This window comes from Cupressus sempervirens, chromosome 5 (genome assembly GCF_028749045.1).
Source record: "Cupressus sempervirens isolate cs-2001-9-10 chromosome 5, ASM2874904v1, whole genome shotgun sequence".
In the NCBI taxonomy this organism is placed as follows: Eukaryota; Viridiplantae; Streptophyta; class Pinopsida; order Cupressales; family Cupressaceae; genus Cupressus; species Cupressus sempervirens.
In genome coordinates, this window is record NC_143122.1 from 279,289,608 (window position 1) to 279,308,578 (window position 18,971).

Sequence of the window (18,971 nt, forward strand, 5' to 3'; positions counted from 1 at the left end):
CTCAAGATGATGAGAGATGTGATGCAAAAATGTTTCTAAATGAGTGAGGAAAAAACACTAAGATTTTAACAATGCAGGTGGAGGATTCTTTTTCAACAACCTAAGATGAGATGAGATGGTTTGACTTCAAATGCTTAGATGGGATAGTGCAATTCCTAGATGAGAGACTAAACCTACAAGAGTGTAAGTGTGTGTGGAAAAAGGAAGGACCTAATTAGAATGAGTAACAATAGAGTTGTTAATAAGGCTCGTATTAACACCACGTCGAAGGGTTAAGTTTTGGATTTTGTAGTCCCTTTCTGTTTGCAATGCTACTTCAGCTCCGTCTTTCTCAATTTGATCCAATTTGGAAATCCTAAGGTTGGGGGTATGCTTCTTATGCTCTACTTCGATTTCCTTGTAGGCTGGTATTTGAGGAAGCTTAGCCTTCTTAAACTTAGTCTTGGGATGGCTTGACATGAGATATTTCTGAGGATTAAAACTCACAACTGTGAGATTCTTTGGAGGCGGTGACTACACTAAGTATGCCCTATGCTAGGATTGACCACGCTTGGAAAACATTCATTCAATAAGTAAAAGATCAAGCAATAGATAAGAACAACCAAATAGAATTTTTGATTCCCACAATGTGATACTTGCGCCAAGGAGTGTGTATGTTTTACAGATGTTTCAATTAGTCACTTCAAACACATTAACATCCTAGATGGTTGTCTACAAGGCTGACAGTTGGTTTAGCTAGGGAGTCCTCGATATACCCAAGGTATGTGAGGCCCAAATCTGTAGATGAAACCAAAAATATGTCACACAGCCGAGAGGAGCAGTAACCCACTTCTCCTCTTTCACTTCTCAAGGGTATAAAGTTCCTTGAGGCTTAGCCCGAGTGACAGAATTTTGATCCCAAGAGAGGTGTCTTTGGATTCATCTCCTGATCTTTATACTCTGCCGAAACACTGGAGTTGAGGTTGTCCCAAGGGGTGATGAAATCCTTGAGTAGGCCTCTTAAAACTTAAACAAGATTTTGGATCCTAATCTTATGCACCCAAGATGGCCTCGAAAGACGACAAGGGGAGAGAAGACTTGGATGATCTTGGGCTAAAAGACAGAGTTCTTTTCCAACTGATGCTTAAGTTTTCTGATCTAAACCTTTTGAAAACACACGTGATTAAGATGCAAAGGTTCAATTCCAATTTGAAATGCACCAACAAAAGAGAAGTGATCAAAGAATGAATACACCAAGAAGATTTAGGGTCAACAAAAGGTAAACTCGCGCGCCCAAAGGCCCTCCACGTCAAGTATCGATTGATTTTCTTTATGGCATTCAAGATTAAGTGTGAGTTTGTTTTAAGCCCAAAGCAAAGATGTGTGGAGAGCTCGATTTCAAGCACGCACCCAAAGGCCCTCCACGTCAACTGATTTTTGTTCAATTTTAAAGTCCAAACTTGAAGTGTGATCAATCTAATTTAGATTTGTGGACATTCACAAAATCTTATAAGTTAAGATAAATCCTCAAAAAACTAATTAAGTAGAATCAAATTGGAACACTTAACACCTTTTTCAAGTGGACCCATCCCCATATATGGTGCTGATATTGCAACCAATGGTTAGAATGATGGGTGGTTAGAAAAATGGTGAGTCCAAATGAAAACCACTTAATTTGATTTTTGTTGATTTTTGTTAACTTAACGAATTTCCTAACTATTCAAAAATTGACTTTTCCTAAATTTGCTTGCAAAAGATAGATTTTTTTATTAGTTTTAGAGCACCAAAGAGAAGTGTTTGATTTGTGGGGGTTTTTAGGCATACAACTTCATTTTTCAATTTGTAAAGACAAAAAATAATGACAGAACATGATTCTAAGACACAGAAAGCGTTCTCACGAGGGTACAAGCATTCTCGCAAGTAGGTTTGCGATCTTGCTAGAGTTTGATTTCATGGGGATGCATTCCCACAAGCCTCCCAAGGCGCAAGAATGCCAAGAAAAACTGGTGAAAACTTAAAATAAAAAAAACTAGGGAGCTCATTTTGAACAGAGCAATCCTGCTGGTTTGTATTTTTTACAACATTCCCGCAATGCGGGAATGACATTTCACGGGAAAATTAACAATTATAGATGAAAAGAATACAGTTCATGTTCCTACAAGCAGGAATGACAATCTTGCTACTCTCAGGCACATTCTTGCAAGCAGGAATGATGATCTCGCTAGAGGATTAGTCGACGAGGATGCAGAGCCAACTGCAAGATACGTGGTGGAGGCTGATTTGTGATGACTGTCAAACTCGCTATCGCAAATGTGCGCTCCCGTCGAAGAATAGCTACATTCCCACGATCGTGAGGTCGTGTTCCTGGGGTCGTAGGGATGCAAAACTTGATAGTTTTGAAGTCTTCTAAAGTGAAAAGCGATGAGATGGTTAGAAGCATGTTTTTCCAAAAGTGACCTGCGTACCTGCAACAAAATCAGCAAACCTAGCACAAAAAATTGCAAGCAAACAATGTTAATTTTGTTAGTTTATCAAACAAAACAAAAAAAAAATGATTAGATTGACCCAAATGCAAGGTCCCACCGAGCGTACCAAAATGTATATGAGAAAATATAATAGCAAGTAATACTAATCTATTAAAAAACAAAAGCATTAACTAGCATAAAAATCGTAACATATGAGATAGACAAAGTGAAACCCTCAAATGAGAATATGAGGCATGGAATGGCTCTCCCAGTAAGGATGGTCACTTGATTTAGGGATGAGTTTATTATGTAGGTTTGGGATATATGCTCAAGTTTCAAAATAGCTTCAATGGATTTGGGATTTTTGGTGTGGATGATGGCTTTGATATGGATCTGGCTTCTCAAAATGGCATTATGAGTTTACTTGATGGACTATGATTTCAAAAGGGCATGGTAACTTTAGCTTAAGGATTTTGTGATTAAATGGCTTGGGAGGGGATCCAATTTATAGGCCAAGGGCTTGAGGGATGGAGGGTTAAGATGCAAGGATGGCAAGATGGTGAGGGAGGGCTAGGATGCACTCAAAGGGGAGTACATGGATAGTGCTTTTTTAGCACCAATCAGGGAGTGACACATGTCACAAGGTCATTGGGTGGAGGAAAGGGCAAGGATGAGTCAAAAAAGGAGGCTCAAGGCCTTAAATGGCCCTCATAATGGCTTGTAAGAGCTTTTAAGAGCATGTAAGAGAATTGAAGGCTTTGTGGTTGGGATAAAGTTTTATGGTTGGGATATTTTGAGGGAAGAGACTTTGGTTTGGCTTAGGAAAGTATTAAGCTCACTTAGGGAATGTGACAAGGTTAAGGGGGGGATTAGGCTTGGGTTAGGATTAGATTAAGGATGTTAGAGGGATGCAAGTGGATGGAATTCATGAGGGTGGGTGAGTTAGTGGCTAAGCTAGGTTAGTATGGTTGGATGGGGTGGATTTAGGCCATATGGAGGATTAGGGATAAGTTAGGGGCTATTAGATTTGAGGGATTTATTTATCAAATAGGTTTATCCAATAAAAGGGGATTTAGAAATAGATAGGAGAAATAGGATTAATTGACAAATAATAGGTTATTTGATTTATCAAATTAGGACTATAGATGATTAAATAAGATTAGTCAACTAGGGGATGGCAAAGGATTAATTAAATAGGAATTTAATTAATGATGCCTTTAGAGATAGCTAAATAGGATTACCAAAGCGATGTAATCGAATTTAGGTGTCTACATTGCCTACTCTCTCTCTCCTCTCCCATCCCATTCTCTCTATCTATCTATCTCTCTCTCTCTCTCTCTCTCTCTCTCTCTCTCTCTCTCTCTCTCTCTCTCTCTACTCTCTCTATCTATCTCCCTCTCCCATTTCCTACTCTCTCTCTCACTCTCCCTCTCCCACTCCCTCTCTCACTGCCTACTCTCTCTCTCACTCACTCTCCCTCTCCCATGCCCTCTCCCACTACCTACTCTCTCTCTCTCTCTCTCTCCCATCCCCTACTCTCTCTCTCATGCTCTCTCTCACACTCCCACTCTCTCCCTCTATATTCTCTCTCTCCCATCCCCTACTCTCACTCTCTCTCTCCCATCCTATACTCTCTCTCTCTACTAACCCCATCTCTCTCTCTCTCTCTCTCTCTCTCTCTCTCTCTCTCTCTCTCTCTCTCTCTCTCTCTCCCATCCCCTACTCTCTTTCTCTTACACACACTCTCATCCCCCTCTCTCTCTCCCTCTCCCACTCCCTCTCCCACCACCTACTTTCTCTCTCACTCTCTCTCTCCCATCCCCTACTCTCTCTCTCTTACACACACTCCCATCCCCCTGTCTCTCTCTCTCCCTCTCCCACTCCCTCTCCCACCACCTACTCTCTCACAATCTATCCCCTACTCTCTCTCAAGCTACTCTCTCTCTCTCCCATCTCCTACTCTCTCTCTCTCCCTCTCCCTCTCCCACTCCCTCTCCCACTGCCTACTCTCTCTCATTGGCTAGACCTCTCCCATCCCCTAATCTCTCTCTCTCTTAGGCTACTCTCTCTCACTCTCTCTCCTCTCCCATCCCCTACTCTCCCTCTTTATCTCTCCTCTCCCATCACCTACTCTCTCTCTCTCTCTCTCTCTCTCTCGCTACTTTATATCTATCTATATTCCTCTCCCACTCCCTCTTCCACCACCTACTCTCTCACTCTCTCTTCCATCCCCTACTCTCTCTCACTCTCCCTCTCCCACTCCCTCTCCCATCACCTACTCACTCTCTCTCTCCCATCCCCTACTCTCTCTCACTCTTCCTCTCCCACTCCCTCTCTCACTGCTTTCTCTCTCTCTCTCTCACTTACTCTCCCTCTCCCACTCCTTCCCCTACTGCCTACTCTCTCTCTCCCATCCCCTAGTCTTTCTATCTCTCTCTCACTTTCACTCTCTCTCTGATCCCCTACTCTCACTTTCTCTCCCATGTCGTACTCTCTCTCTATCACCCCCTACTCTCTCTCTCTCACTCTCATTCTCTCTCCCATCTTGTACTTTATATCTCTCTTACACACACTCCCATCACCCTCTCCTTCTCTCTCTAACCCTCTCCCATTCCCTCTCCCACCACCTACTCTCTCTCTCTCTCGCTACTCTCTCTCCCCTCTCCCATGCCCTACTCTCTCTTTCACACACACACACACACTCCCATCCCCTCTCTCTCTCACTCTCCCTTTCCCACTCCCTCTCCCACTACCTACTCTCTCTCTCTCTCTCTCTCTCTCTCTCTCTCTCTCACATCCCCTACTTTCTCTCTCTCACTCTCTCTCCCATCCCCTACTCTCTCTCAATCTCTCTCTCATCCCCTCTCTTTCTTGCTCTCCCTCTCCCACTCCCTCTCCCTCTACCTACTCACTCTCTCACTCTCTCTCCCTCCCATCCCCTACTCTCTCTCTCCCACCCCTTGCTCTCTCTCACTCTCTCCCCCTCTACTCTCTCTCTCTCCCCCATCCCCAACTCTCACTGTCTCTCCCATCCCCTACTCTCTCTCTATCACTACCTACTCTATCTCTCACACTCTCTCTCCCATCCCCTACTCTCTCTGCCACCCCCTACTCTCTCTCTCTCAAACTCTCTCTCCCATCCCCTACTCTCTCTCTCTCTCTATCTCCCTACTCTCCCTCTCTTTCTCTCCCATCCCCTACTCTCTCTCTCCCCCATCCCCTACTCTCTCTCTCTCTCTCTCTCTCTCTCTCTCGCTCTCTCTCTCTCTCTCTCTGCCCATCCCTCTCTCCCTATCCCACCTTCTCCAATCCCCTACTCTCTCTCTATTTCTCCCTCCCTCCCTCTCTCCTTATCCCACCTCCTACTCTCTTCCCATCTTCTAATCTCTCTCATTCTCTACCCTCTCTGCCTCTCTCCTTCCCTCTCTATTAAAATTTAGGTTTTAATAGTGTGTACACACTAAAGCATGTATGCACTAAAACATGTATGTGCTATTAAGACCTAAATTTTAAAAAGCTTTAAATAGTGTATGCACACTATAGTGCACACGCGCTATTCAAAGCTTTACATTCTACCAAGCCTAAGGCTTGGTTTTACCTTGGGGATCCAACCCAAAGGTTTGGAGTCTCTAAACTAGTCTGAGTGTGTTTTGTGGAAAACATGCAAAAAATGATTGATTTTTCTTGTGTTCTTTCCTTCAAGTTTTCTCATGGTTGACCGTTGATAAAATTAGGTTATATGACATTGTAGATCTCTGTGTTACTTATATAAGAATACAATTAATTTTTTATTTGAACTATTTCAAGCCTTTCAACTATAATTTCTTTTGAATGTATGTCCATTTTTTGTCAAAAACTAACATGTACTAATTGGGCTGTAGATTTGAGCTTGTTCATCAAATTTTTCAACAACTTGGTTTTTTTGAAACTAGACTCTATTCTACACTTTGAAAAAAAGAAGTTTTGATTTTAGATTAGTCTTCAATCATTTCTAGGGGAAGCACACAAATATTTCACATTTTTGGGATGTGTCCCATTAAAAAACTCATTAAAAAAAATACATATTATAAAATTACCCAAAAAATCTAGGATAAACTATATAGAGTTGGTAACTTTTGACTAGAGCGATTAAAGAATTTTTTTTTTTTTTTAAGTTAAAATTTTAGGGGGGCCATACTTTGTACTGTGTTATGTTTTTTCTCAATAAATAGTACCACTTTCTATGGCCCCCTTTTTTGAGGACCTAAAACTAAACCATTTTGAAAAAGAATTAGTAGTTTAGAAACTAAATTCAAAGGACTACTACTTTTGATTTTGTCATATCTTAAAATTTTGAGTGTAGCTATCTTCAAATTCTTGTTGAAGTTCAGAAATTGTTGATTTTAGAAAAGGGGTGTTGACTTATATCCCCATTTTGGCACCACAACTTAGTGCACTTACCTAACTACAATAACTTTCAAAACCGTAAAGTCTTTTGACCTAATTTTTTTGTGGAGTGCTTTAAATTACAAGTAATTTACACCATCTAATTCATTATAATTATGGCTCAATTACAAAATAACTTATTTTTTGCATTGCAGAAAAATCTAGCTTCGGCTCTAGCATCTAGCTTCAACTTCGGCTTAAGCTCTTGCACCCAAATCTAGCTCTAGATTCTGGCTTCGGCTCTTCTGTCTGACTTTATGGTGGAAGATTTGGCTTCTGCTCTTGTGACCGGCTTTATGGAAGCCTCTTCAGCTTCTTCTTTTCAGGCTATGACTTTTCTTAATCCTAGAGGGCATTCTCGTTCACCCGGTGTTGTGTGTGGTTCAACCATTAGCTATGCTGATCTAGCTACCTATGAGGCTGGGATTGGTGGTTAGATTGTGTGTCTAGGGTTCTAAGAGCATTCGAGGCTTTGGGATACTATTTTGGTTATAGTATGTAACCCATTTAGGTTTAATTTAAAATCTTCTCTAGTTGATAAGATTTCCAACAATATGGTTGATTTCTCAGCCGTTGCTGCTATCTTTCATTTTAAGGGTCTATGGCCTTCTCTGTTAGATCTGCATGCATGGATTTCCCATGTTTGGGAGCCCATCATTTTAGAGACTGGCCAAATTTACCCTTTGGCTAGGGGTTTCTTCATTGTGAAATTTGAAACTAATGAAGATATAAATGCCATTTTCAACTATGGTTTCACTTGGGAAGAGAAGTTTCCCTTGATATTTAAACCTTGGCATAAGGATTTCAACTCGTTGATGAAATCTTTTAATAAGTTCCCTCTATGGATTAGGCTATTGAATCTCCCCCTTCACCTTTGGGAAGATTTTGTCTTGGAGGAGGTGGGGAAAGCCCTTGGTGTATTCGTGATCACTGATATGGTTGCGTCCAATGTGTTTCAGATGATGTATGCTCGCATTATGGTAGAGATTTAGATCACTAAGGGACTCCTAGCAATGATTTCGTTGGATTCTCCTCTTGGATCTTGGAATATTCTCCTTGACTATGAGGGTATCCCCTTCTGCTGTAGGAAATGCCACTTGACTAGTCACCTAGCCACCAACTGCTCTTCCAGTAAATCTAGACTGAAAATGTCCCCTTCTTGGTGGAAGGGGGTCTCGAATGAACACTACACAATCTAGAAGACCTCTTCTATAGGGAATGGTGACTCTCTGCAAGATACTTTGGTGGTGGATTTTGCTACTATCTCTAATAGACCATCTTCTCTAGGAATCTTGATGAAGGATCCTCCATTGGCTCCTTCTATGGTGGTAGTTGGTCTGTCTTTGGATTTTTCTATTTCAGTTACTGGTGTGGATTTTTTTGTTGTCTCTATTAGTTCATCCCCTCCTTTGGCTCCTTCTGTGGTGGCAGCTGGTCTGTCTCTGAATTTTGTTGTCTTGCTTAATGGTATGGACTCTAGTATTGTCTCTATTAGTCTGTCTACTCCTGGCATCTTGATGGTGGATCCACCTTTGGCTTCTTCTATGGTGGTAGTTGGTCCATCTCTAGATTCTACTATCCCATTTTTTGGTGTTTCCAAGGTGGTTCCTGCTGTTCCATCTTAGGTTTCTGCTATCACTTCCTCTTCTATGGCCTTTTCCTTGGCTTCAAGGGTTTTAGATACTGGTTGTGATGGTGCTAATTTTCAGTGGTAGAAGACTACTGATTTGGTGGAGGATGGATGGACCACAAAAAAAGGAAAAAAGGTCAAGCCCTCCAATCCCTCTTATGATATGGCATTACGGTCTAAAAAGAAGGATTTAAAAGGAAAAGTCTGATGTGGTTGTCCTTTTTTGGCTCTCCTAGCTTTTGGCCTATTGTTCTCTATAGTGTCCCCTGGCTCTTTTTGTCTATAGTTCTTTGTAGTATGTCACACCATGGGGTTTTAGGAGCCCACTCAAAACCTATTTTTATGGCTATAGTATTCCATATTATGTGTTGCCACCTTGGTCACCTTTTGTTTGGTGATCTGTTTCACTAGGCTTCATATAGGGTTTTAGGCACCCTTCAAAACCTGTTTGGGATTTCAAGTGCCCATTCAAAACCTATTTGTGTGGCTGATGAGTATTGTGTTATTTGTGATGCCACCCTAGTCAATTTGTTTTGTTGGGTGACCTATTTCACCTTTGGACTATAGTTTTCTTTAGTTTGGGCTTCTTTGAAAATTTTATGATTTTTAAAGGGTTTCTTACTCCCTTCAAAACTTATTTTTCTTATCAAAAACTTATTTCTTACATTGGCACATATCCCAAGGTGCTCAAAAACACTAACCCAAAAAATCAAAAGTGGAACTATGAGAGTTGGAATCTCTATTTGACCCAAATGGGTATCTAGAAATAAAAACACATTAAATAGAAACTAACACTAAGCATATTTTTGGGTGATATAGGATTGCCCTTACACTACTGGATGCTCCTACATCACTATCCTATTGTGATCTTTCTTATCCCCATTCATTCACTCATAGCCTTCATATCTAGCTTCATTTGCATTTCTCTATCCTATTGCTATCCTATCTAATTGACCTCTTGATTGATCATAATAACGATGAAAACATAGATCTTAAAGGCCTCTTGACATATCTAATCTTTTGGGATGTACATTTTCATTACATCATATCCTATATTTTATTTCTATCATTAGCTTTCATTGCTTATCCAAAACATTCTTCAATTAACTATTTTACCTCTTTCCCTAACTTGGTTACTCTTGAGGATTATGTCCTTGAGGAACACATTCATCCTACTTCATGCATCATTTCCTATCCAACTTATCTTATTTGCCTTTCTAATAAATCATGTCCTATACCTTGCTAGACATTGGGACAAAATGATGTGATCTTGATTAAGAGCTAGTCAATCCTTTCAAGTGGTGAAAACCTAGAAAAAGGCACTACTTGAGACCCTCATATTTATGTCTATTAGCATGTCACTTTGTACTCTAAACTAGTTCATCTCGTATCTCTTTGTCTTTCCCTAGTTTGGAATTAATCTTTGTCTACATATAGGGGGCATGAACTGCATAGCTTACCAAGTCTTTTAGTTGTGTTGGTGTTTTCTTGGCAGCTTGCTAAATAGTGTTTATCAACAATTCCTCTTAACATTGATTGTTTCTTAACATTTATGAGATATGTTTTCCTTGATTCAACACATTTTTTTTGGTCTAGGATGTTGTGATATTTCTCACTTCTAGATATGAGTCCTAGGACTTAACAACAACTTGCCTCTTTCACAAAAACACTTAAAATGATAATTAATTGAGACTTGTTGACTTATTTTATTTGTGTGATGTCTATGTTGATTTTTTTGCTAAGTGTTCCCTCCTTAATAGCCTCTTGAGGATTTCATTGAACTACAGGACTCGGGGCATGGGGCATGTTTTTCTTTGATTTCTATTTATGGGGGTACTTTTTTAGATCTTAGGTGTTTTGAGCATCTTGCTTGAACCCATTGACACTTAGGATCTTAAAAATTATGTCCTTGTCTATTTTCTTGCAAGATTGTGCTTATGGCCATCTCGACATTTTGTGTCTCGGTGCAAGCATAATCTTTCTATACTAAAGTTATGGAATCTAGTTTTGCACTGTCATCTTGACCTTAATGTCTTTGATGCATAGGTTGGGCTCCCACACTTCTATCTAATATAGATCATATTCATTTCATCATAGATCATACTAGTGATGATTGTATGATCTTTCAATGTCCCTTATAAGGCTCGATGAAAAAACTAGGACCTACTTATATAACCCTTGAAATTTCACTTTGCATGCTAGCTTTCCTTTTAGTGTTTGTTCTAGCTTAGTTTGCATGTGAATGTGAATTAGTTCTATGTTCATCTTCTTGATTCTTCTTGATCATGTCCTTATCTTCATTTTGATCTTTTCATCTCATCATCCTTTATTTTCTTGTCATCAAAAGGGTTAATCTTATCATTACATCTATCTACCCCTTTGGACCCCTTATATAGCATTTGAGCTAATTTTTCAAAGTCCTGGATTTCTACAAACATTGAACCCTTACCAAATTTTGACATCTTGGATTCATTTTTAGGATTGAAATCAAAATCTAGATTCATCTTCTGGTCAAAATTGTGATTTAAAATTCTGACTTCTTCTACATAGTTGGATGACTTTTTGAGGCTTAATCTTCAAATCTTTTAGAGACATTCAATTTTTTTCTCATTTATTCATCATTTCTAGTCTCTTCCACTATTCTTCTTCATTTTGTTTGATTTCATTTCTTCGTTCTTCATGTTTTTACCTAATTTCTGATGTTTTTCCTTTCTTGGTCTAACTTAGTTAAACTAGGGCATATCTTCATTGCTTGGTGGTCATTCTTTATTATCAATCTCTTATCTTTTATCATGGACTATATCTTATCTCAATTTGATCAAATATATCTCATTTTTGCATCTCCTTTGTCTCATTTAGATTTCAATCTCAAGTGGGCATGAATACTCTATTTTTTTTTCATCTCTGCAAATTCATTATGCTATATCTATTTCTTAGGAGCATATTCTTGACCTTTCCATTTTCTCTTTATCTACCTATCTCTCTAGGGCATATGCTTGACCTTTCCATTTTCTCTAGATATATCTCTCCTAATGTTTAGTCTCACTTCTTATTGACTATGCATTTAGGATCAACTTTCATTCTATGCTTTGTTCTTCAAAATTAGATTTCTCTATCAGCTTGGCTTCTTCATTCATTGACTTAATATGTTCTCAAATCGATCACACATTAGTCAAACATGAGAAATTATGATCACCCAAAAATGGTCATCTAGATTATGAACCCCCTTTCTATCAATTTTGCATAATTTATCCATTGCTTATTCTTGATCAAATCATTGGTTATCTGTTTATTTGATTATAACCAATGGTTTCACCACTTTATCCTTAGTCTTTTATTTAATTGAAAGAACATGCCCCCTTTTAATTAAACAAAATCTCAAAAGTCTCACTTATCCTAAATGTGCATATGAAAAACATTATTTATATCTTAAAAATAAAATAAAAGACATTTTAGTCTCACATGAGGTGCAAACTTTCCAAGGTGGGTTTAATCTTTATTCTCCTCCACACATCTTTTTTATTTTAATCATATCCATTCATCTTTCTTAGGTAAGATTCTTGTGTACATGGATCACTCAAGCCTCATTCTCCACCCTTGATTTTTCCTCTTATTCTCTATCATCCATTTCTCTTTACAATGAGGCTCTCTCCTCACTCTCTCATCTTTGATACACTTATGCTATTGTTATGCTGCAAGCTTTCTTATTAATCTTAGATAACTCAGATGATTAATTTTGCACTCATTTTTCACTTGCATTGTCTCATTTAGATTTAGCTTATTTATATTTTATGCATAACTTAGCTTAGATAGCTTAACTAGGTGGCTTTGTAACTCTTCATACTTGTTATCTTAGGTCTTGCATCTTGCATTTCATCTAGTTTATTTGCATTTGCATTGCACTCATCTTAATTCTTAAATATTGGCATTCTTGTCTCTAATGTTTGAATCATCCATTCTATGGTGCACCTCGCAAGGGTTTCTTAAGCTAGGTTAATTTGAAAGTCATCATCTCATAGCTCTTGCACATCATAGATAGGAAGGTCTAAGTTGTCGTTCAAGGTTCCTATCCTATTGGATCCCTTAGATAGAATGTCTTAGAGAAGTGTGACACATTTCATGCACACATTTACTAATCTAAATCACTCCAACTTATCCATCAATAAACTTTGGGTGTTGAAAAATAAATTGTATTTTAGCTATAAAACTAAATAACATGGTTTATCACTTCTCTTATTAAAACTCTATTTATTACTTAATTAAAAATTGTATTACAGTAGATTTATATTTTTTATTTAATTAATAAATAGCCAAACATCTAGTCTAATTAGATCAATTCTTCATGCCAAACATCATTTATCTAAAAATAAGGATTACTAATAAATATAAACTACTCCATCTCATGTACCTAAGAATTACATACTAAATGAGATCCATACATGTTAATCCAACTCTTATTTCCTAAAATTATCAAGTTTCTAGTTTTTTTCTTTGTTATTTAATATTTTATAATTTTGGTTGTGTCAATTTTCTCTTCATTAAGCTTGCTTTTCTTCTCCTATTCTTTTCATATAGCAATACAAATTTACTCAACCAATTTTGTAAAATTAATTAACAATCAAAATGAATCAATTTGATTAGGTTTCCACAATCCATTAGACTTTCAAATTTTGCTTCTGGATTTGATTGTGTACGTTTTTTTAGCATCAACGTTTCGGATCACACTCTGTGATCCATCATCAGGATGAGAGAATGCAAGAATGAAAAAGTGAGCAGATCAGGCCAGTCAGGGGGTTAATAAGGGAAAAAGTTGGAAGGAAGGGAGGTGGATAGAGGAGAAGACAAAAAATAAAAGGAAAAAGCTAAAAAAGGGGGGGACCCATGGGAGACAGGAGACTAAAAAAGGAGTTAAATTAGACAAAACCCTTAGGAAATAGAAAACAAGAAACTAATAAGAACCTAAACTAGAGCAAGTGCCTGAGCCTCCCTTGTAAAGAAATAGGGAAATAACAGGTAAAGAACAAAACAATCGAGAGGAAAAAGCACGCAAAAAAGGAAACCCAAAGTGCTAAAAAATATACAATAAAAACTCTATATATATATATATATATATATATATACATATATATATATATCGCCAAATAATCCTGCACAGTGAAAAGAAAAAAGCACAATGATAATAATATAAATAAACAATGAATACACCTACCGAAGCATCTAAGGTGAAAAATAATAATGAAATATGAATAATATTATAGCTCAAAAACTATATAAATTAATATAAAATATGATGTATATATTAATACTGCTTGGACAATTTGGTCTCTGCTCCTTCGTCCCCCTCTTTGGCGATGTCGAAGTCGGAGCCTCTCCAGCTTCCCAGCGGCTCTAAGGCGTTCCCTGTTGCCATCAACCATGTTGATCTTCCCTTGAACCTTGATGCTACCTCTATTAGGGACCGTTCGTGTCCCCCTCCTCTTTCCCACTGCTCGGTGCTTGATTGGGAGAATAAACTTGTGGTCAACTTGTCTCATGCCATTATTGACCATCTTTCTTTTAATTTTTTGAAGCGTGGTCTCAACTTTGCCTGTGCTCCTCGATCTATTCCTCACATTAAATTTCTTGTTGAGATCGAGCAAGCTATTCGCTCCCTCTCCCCTGATTTGGCGGAAGAGGTTAGACAAGATTGTGCTGTCGCCCTCAGGCGTGCCAAACCGCCCAGACTCAACTTCCCTAAAGTGGAGTTGCGTGCCTTCAAGCATTTAGTTGCTAACAACGATATTGTCATCACCAAGGCAGACAAAGGTAATGCCACTGTGATCATGAACAGACATGATTATGTCGCCAAGATGCAGGTTTTACTCTCTGACGCGAGTAGCTACAGAATCCTTCCTCGTAACCCCTGTTTGAAGATTCTCCGGCTTGTCAAGGTTGCCGTATCCAGATCCTCCTTTGATGAGACCACCAAGAAAAAACTGGTGCCATCTAAAGAAGTAACCCCTCGCATCTATGGGGTACCAAAAATTCATAAGGATGGTATCCCTCTTCGACCCATAGTTGACACCATTGGGTCGCCAACCTATGAGTTGGCATCTCATCTTGCCAAGCTTATCTCCCCGTTGGTGGGAAATTCTGACACCTTTGTCAAAGATTCTAGCCACTTCGTTCAATTTACCAAAGATGTCAAGATGGAGCAAAATGACATCTTGGTGAGTTTTGATGTGGTTTCTCTCTTCACCAAGGTACCGATTCCTGACTCAATCGACATCATCAAGGAAAAGATGGGTGAGGAAATTGCTTCCTTAGTGGATTTATGTTTGAGGTCCACCTTCTTTTCCTTCCAAGGCGTCTTCTATGAGCAAGTTGACGGGGTGGCTATGGGCTCTCCCCTCTCCCCGGTCATCGCTAACCTTTATATGGAGCGGTTTGAGGAAGTGGCCCTCCACTCTTTCCCCCTTAAACCCAGATGGTGGAAGCGATATGTGGATGACACAAATGTGTGTTGGCCACATGGTCATGACAAGCTTTTGGAGTTCCACCAGCACATCAACAACTTCTCCTCTAACATCTCCTTTACGATGGAACTTGAGTCTGACAACCTTTTACCTTTCCTCGATGTTCTTCTCATCAAGAAGGCAGATGGAACCCTTAGCCGATGTGTGTATCGCAAGGCCACCCACACTGATCTATACCTCCACTCTTCATCTCACCATCACCCCAGCCAAAAGGTTGGCATCCTCAAGACCCTTGCTCTTAGAGCCCTTAGAATTTGCGATGATGACAACTTAAACCAGGAGTTGGCCCATCTCCGCCAGGTCTTCAAACTTAACGGTTACTCTCATAAACAAATTTCTAAGGCGCTCAACCAAGCCAAATCTTTCTTTCTCACCAGTGCCAACCCCAAACCTCTCTTGTCTCCGCCCACCTTGAGCATTGCCCTTCCTTTTGTTGATGGTTTATCCCAAAAGATTGCCAAAATCTTGTCCAAAAAGGGACTCAGGGTGGCCTTCAAGCCCCTATCCAGGGTCCGCAACTATGTGCCCCCTCTTAAGGACCCCAAGGATGCTCTTCTTGAATCAGGAGTCTACAAGATTGTTTGCTCTTGTGGTGTAGCCTACATAGGAGAAACGGGTCGCTCATTCCAGACTAGAATTAGGGAGCATGGTGCAGACATCAAACATGATAGGGTCCATAAATCTGCTCTGGCAGAGCACTCATCTGCAACCAAACACCATATCTGTCTCGAGAACACCCAAATCCTTGTCAAGGAAGATAACTACTTCAAGAGAAAGTTAATGGAAGCCATTGAAATTAACCACCACCCGCTGAATCTTAATCGTGAGGATGGTTGGTCTTTGAGCCAGTCTTGGCAACCATTATTAAGTTCGTTGGATATGCGTCTCCGTCCTTGAGTGTCCCCCGCTCCCTATCCTCTCTCCTCTCTTCTTCGCAGGTCGAGCTCGCTCCTCGGCCTCTTGTGTTGCCTATCCTTTGTGTCATGTCTCTCCCCCTTCTTGTTCTCCGCCACAACCTCCCCTGTCTTATCCTCTCTTTCCTTGGTTCCTCCTCCCTTCTTTCTTCGTTCATTTTTTCCTGCCTTTTTTTATTATCATAATGGTAGGTGCCTTTTTTCGTTATATAGGTAGGTGTATTATTTCTTTGTTTTAGTTGCTTTCCTGCTTCTTTCTTTTGGTGTTTCTCCCTTAGTAGTTTTTTCTTTTTGTGGTTCTTTTTGTTTGGTGCAATTTTTTGCTTCGTACCCCCTTTGCTTCTTCTCCTTTTATTTTTTTGGTATTTATTTATTTATATATATTAATACATTGCTGTAATTGTATTAATATATATTATCATTTCCTCCTTAGTATTAATATTTTTTTGTAGCTTTCACAGTTCTTATCATTTTTATTATTTTTTATTGCACCCTTAATAGGTCTAATAGCCAGTATTAATATATACATCATATTTTATATTAATTTATATAGTTTTTGAGCTATAATATTATTCATATTTCATTATTATTTTTCACCTTAGATGCTTCGGTAGGTGTATTCATTGTTTATTTATATTATTATCATTGTGCTTTTTTCTTTTCACTGTGCAGGATTATTTGGCGATATATATATATATATGTATGTATATATATATATATATATATATATATATATATATATATATAGTTTTTATTGTATATTTTTTAGCACTTTGGGTTTCCTTTTTTGCGTGCTTTTGCCTCTCGATTGTTTTGTTCTTTACCTGTTATTTCCCTATTTCTTTACAAGGGAGGCTCAGGCACTTGCTCTAGTTTAGGTTCTTATTAGTTTCTTGTTTTCTATTTCCTAAGGGTTTTGTCTAATTTAACTCCTTTTTTAGTCTCCTGTCTCCCATGGGTCCCCCCCTTTTTTAGCTTTTTCCTTTTATTTTTTGTCTTCTCCTCTATCCACCTCCCTTCCTTCCAACTTTTTCCCTTATTAACCCCCTGACTGGCCTGATCTGCTCACTTTTTCATTCTTGCATTCTCTCATCCTGATGATGGATCACAGAGTGTGATCCGAAACGTTGATGCTAAAAAAACGTACACAATCAAATCCAGAAGCAAAATTTGAAAATCAAAATGAACTTATAGAATTCCATTTTCTTCCTTTATGCATATAGTGGACCTCTTTTTTGTTTTCCCCCTTTATGTATAGTTACCCCATTGCAAATTGTGTCCCCCTCTTTTGTTCTAAGGTTAGGGGGTAGACCAATTTTAGCAATTATTGAATTTTTTTGCAAGGCTTACAACAGTCAAGTTAAAAGAAAAGAGAGAAAAATTAGAAAAAATTTGTCGAGTGTCAAGAAATGGTAAAAAAGAGTAAAATTTGGTCATGCATGGAAAACTTGAAATTTGGTAAAGTTAGGATAAAAAGAAAAAGGAAAAAAGTTGTAAAATTTGGCAAAGTGTGAAAACTTGGGAAACCAGAAAATTAAAATTGATCCAAAAATACATGCACTTTAGTAAGTGCATGGTGGATTTTGCACCCTAGATGCACCTTGCCTAAGTCACTATTGATTTCCACTACGCATTGCTTGCACCTTAGGTCACCCTTAATTCCCACCAAAAAATTGTGTAATTTTGCCCAAGTCATGAGTGGTTTCCACTTTATGCATAGAGGTTTTGCCTAAGTGGGTAGTCGTTTTCGCTTGTTCTTTAATAGCTTTGTCTAGGTCCATATTGGTTTCTACTTAGCATTTGATGGATTTGCCTAAGTCATTGGTGGTTTCCACTTGATGTTTAATGGTTTTGTTGAAGTCCACAATGTTTTCCACTTAGCGTATGATGGGTGTGCCTATGTAGGTAGTGGCTACCACTTCAAGATTAATAAGCAATCTCAATCACAAAACTACCCTGCTTCTCCTCAAGTTTAACGAAATGCTTTGAAATCTTAAAATTCATTGGGAGATTGTGAAACATGCTCAAATTTCAAATATATGAATTATACCCAAAAAGAAACTTAAAACATTCGAGGAGAGAGAAAGTGACAAAAAAAATAAAAAATAATAATAACAATGATAATAATAAATTACTTGAATTTGGGAGGAGATTAAATTTACCTTAATTTTGTAAACTATGAATTGATTTTAAATTTGAATTAATTAATTCATCCATTGTCACATTGAAATTAGGAAAATAAATCATGATTGGTAATAAATTAAATATTTTTCAATTAAATTTGCATTAACCCATTAAATTATTTTTTGTTGGAAATTACAATGACAAGTTTGTGATGATTTTATAAGTCTTATTACAATTATCATTTAAATTTTTATAATTACTTGCAAGTGGTGATTTGCCTTGGAGGTTAAGATGATAAGGTGGCATAATGGTTTGTTTTCCTATCCATGCTCTCTTTTGAGTTTTTGTGTTGGTCTGCAAGGTGGTGGCTTTGCATAAATATATGCTCTCCTCTCATTGCTCCAAGTGTCGTTGATCCTTATCAAGTTATGGATTTGGCCCATGAAGGCAATGTGATTTTTCATTGGCCTACAAGGTGGTGTTTAATTTTAATTGGGTGAGCATTTAATGCTTGTTGTGGATGGTTATGAAACCTTAAATAGGGTTTATGTGGATAAATCTTGGCCCTTGATTTCAAATCAATCTTGGCCACTCATTGTAACTGGGGCTCCATTTGTAAAGTTGGAATTTGTTGGAGAATTGTTGCTATTTTTTGCCAAATTTGGTCTACTTTTCATTATTGTGTCTTGCAAGGTAAATTGTTGTGATCGAGTTTGTATTATTGCAAGGTCATCCATATTTTCTCACTTAGTTTAGGATTTCATTTCATGTTGTTTAGAAGTAGTTTGGTTGGATAGAAGTCCTTGCAGATGTTAACTCAAGAATGACCCAAAAAATCCAAGCCACTAACTTCTTGTTGATGGTAGGCGTGGCGTGTGTGCTAAGTAGATGATTGGGTGCATTTAACTTCAATTGATAT

At 38.3% G+C, this 18,971-nt stretch overlaps 1 protein-coding gene across 1 annotated transcript; it reads left to right on the plus strand.

The window, feature by feature from the left end:
* The first annotated feature begins 13,850 nt into the window (after positions 1–13,850).
* LOC149555667 (uncharacterized) lies at positions 13,851–15,911 on the plus strand. The gene has a single exon (XM_089829472.1). It carries the CDS (start codon positions 13,851–13,853, stop codon positions 15,909–15,911), a length of 2,061 nt encoding a protein of 686 aa, XP_089685598.1.
* Positions 15,912–18,971: the final 3,060 nt, after the last annotated feature.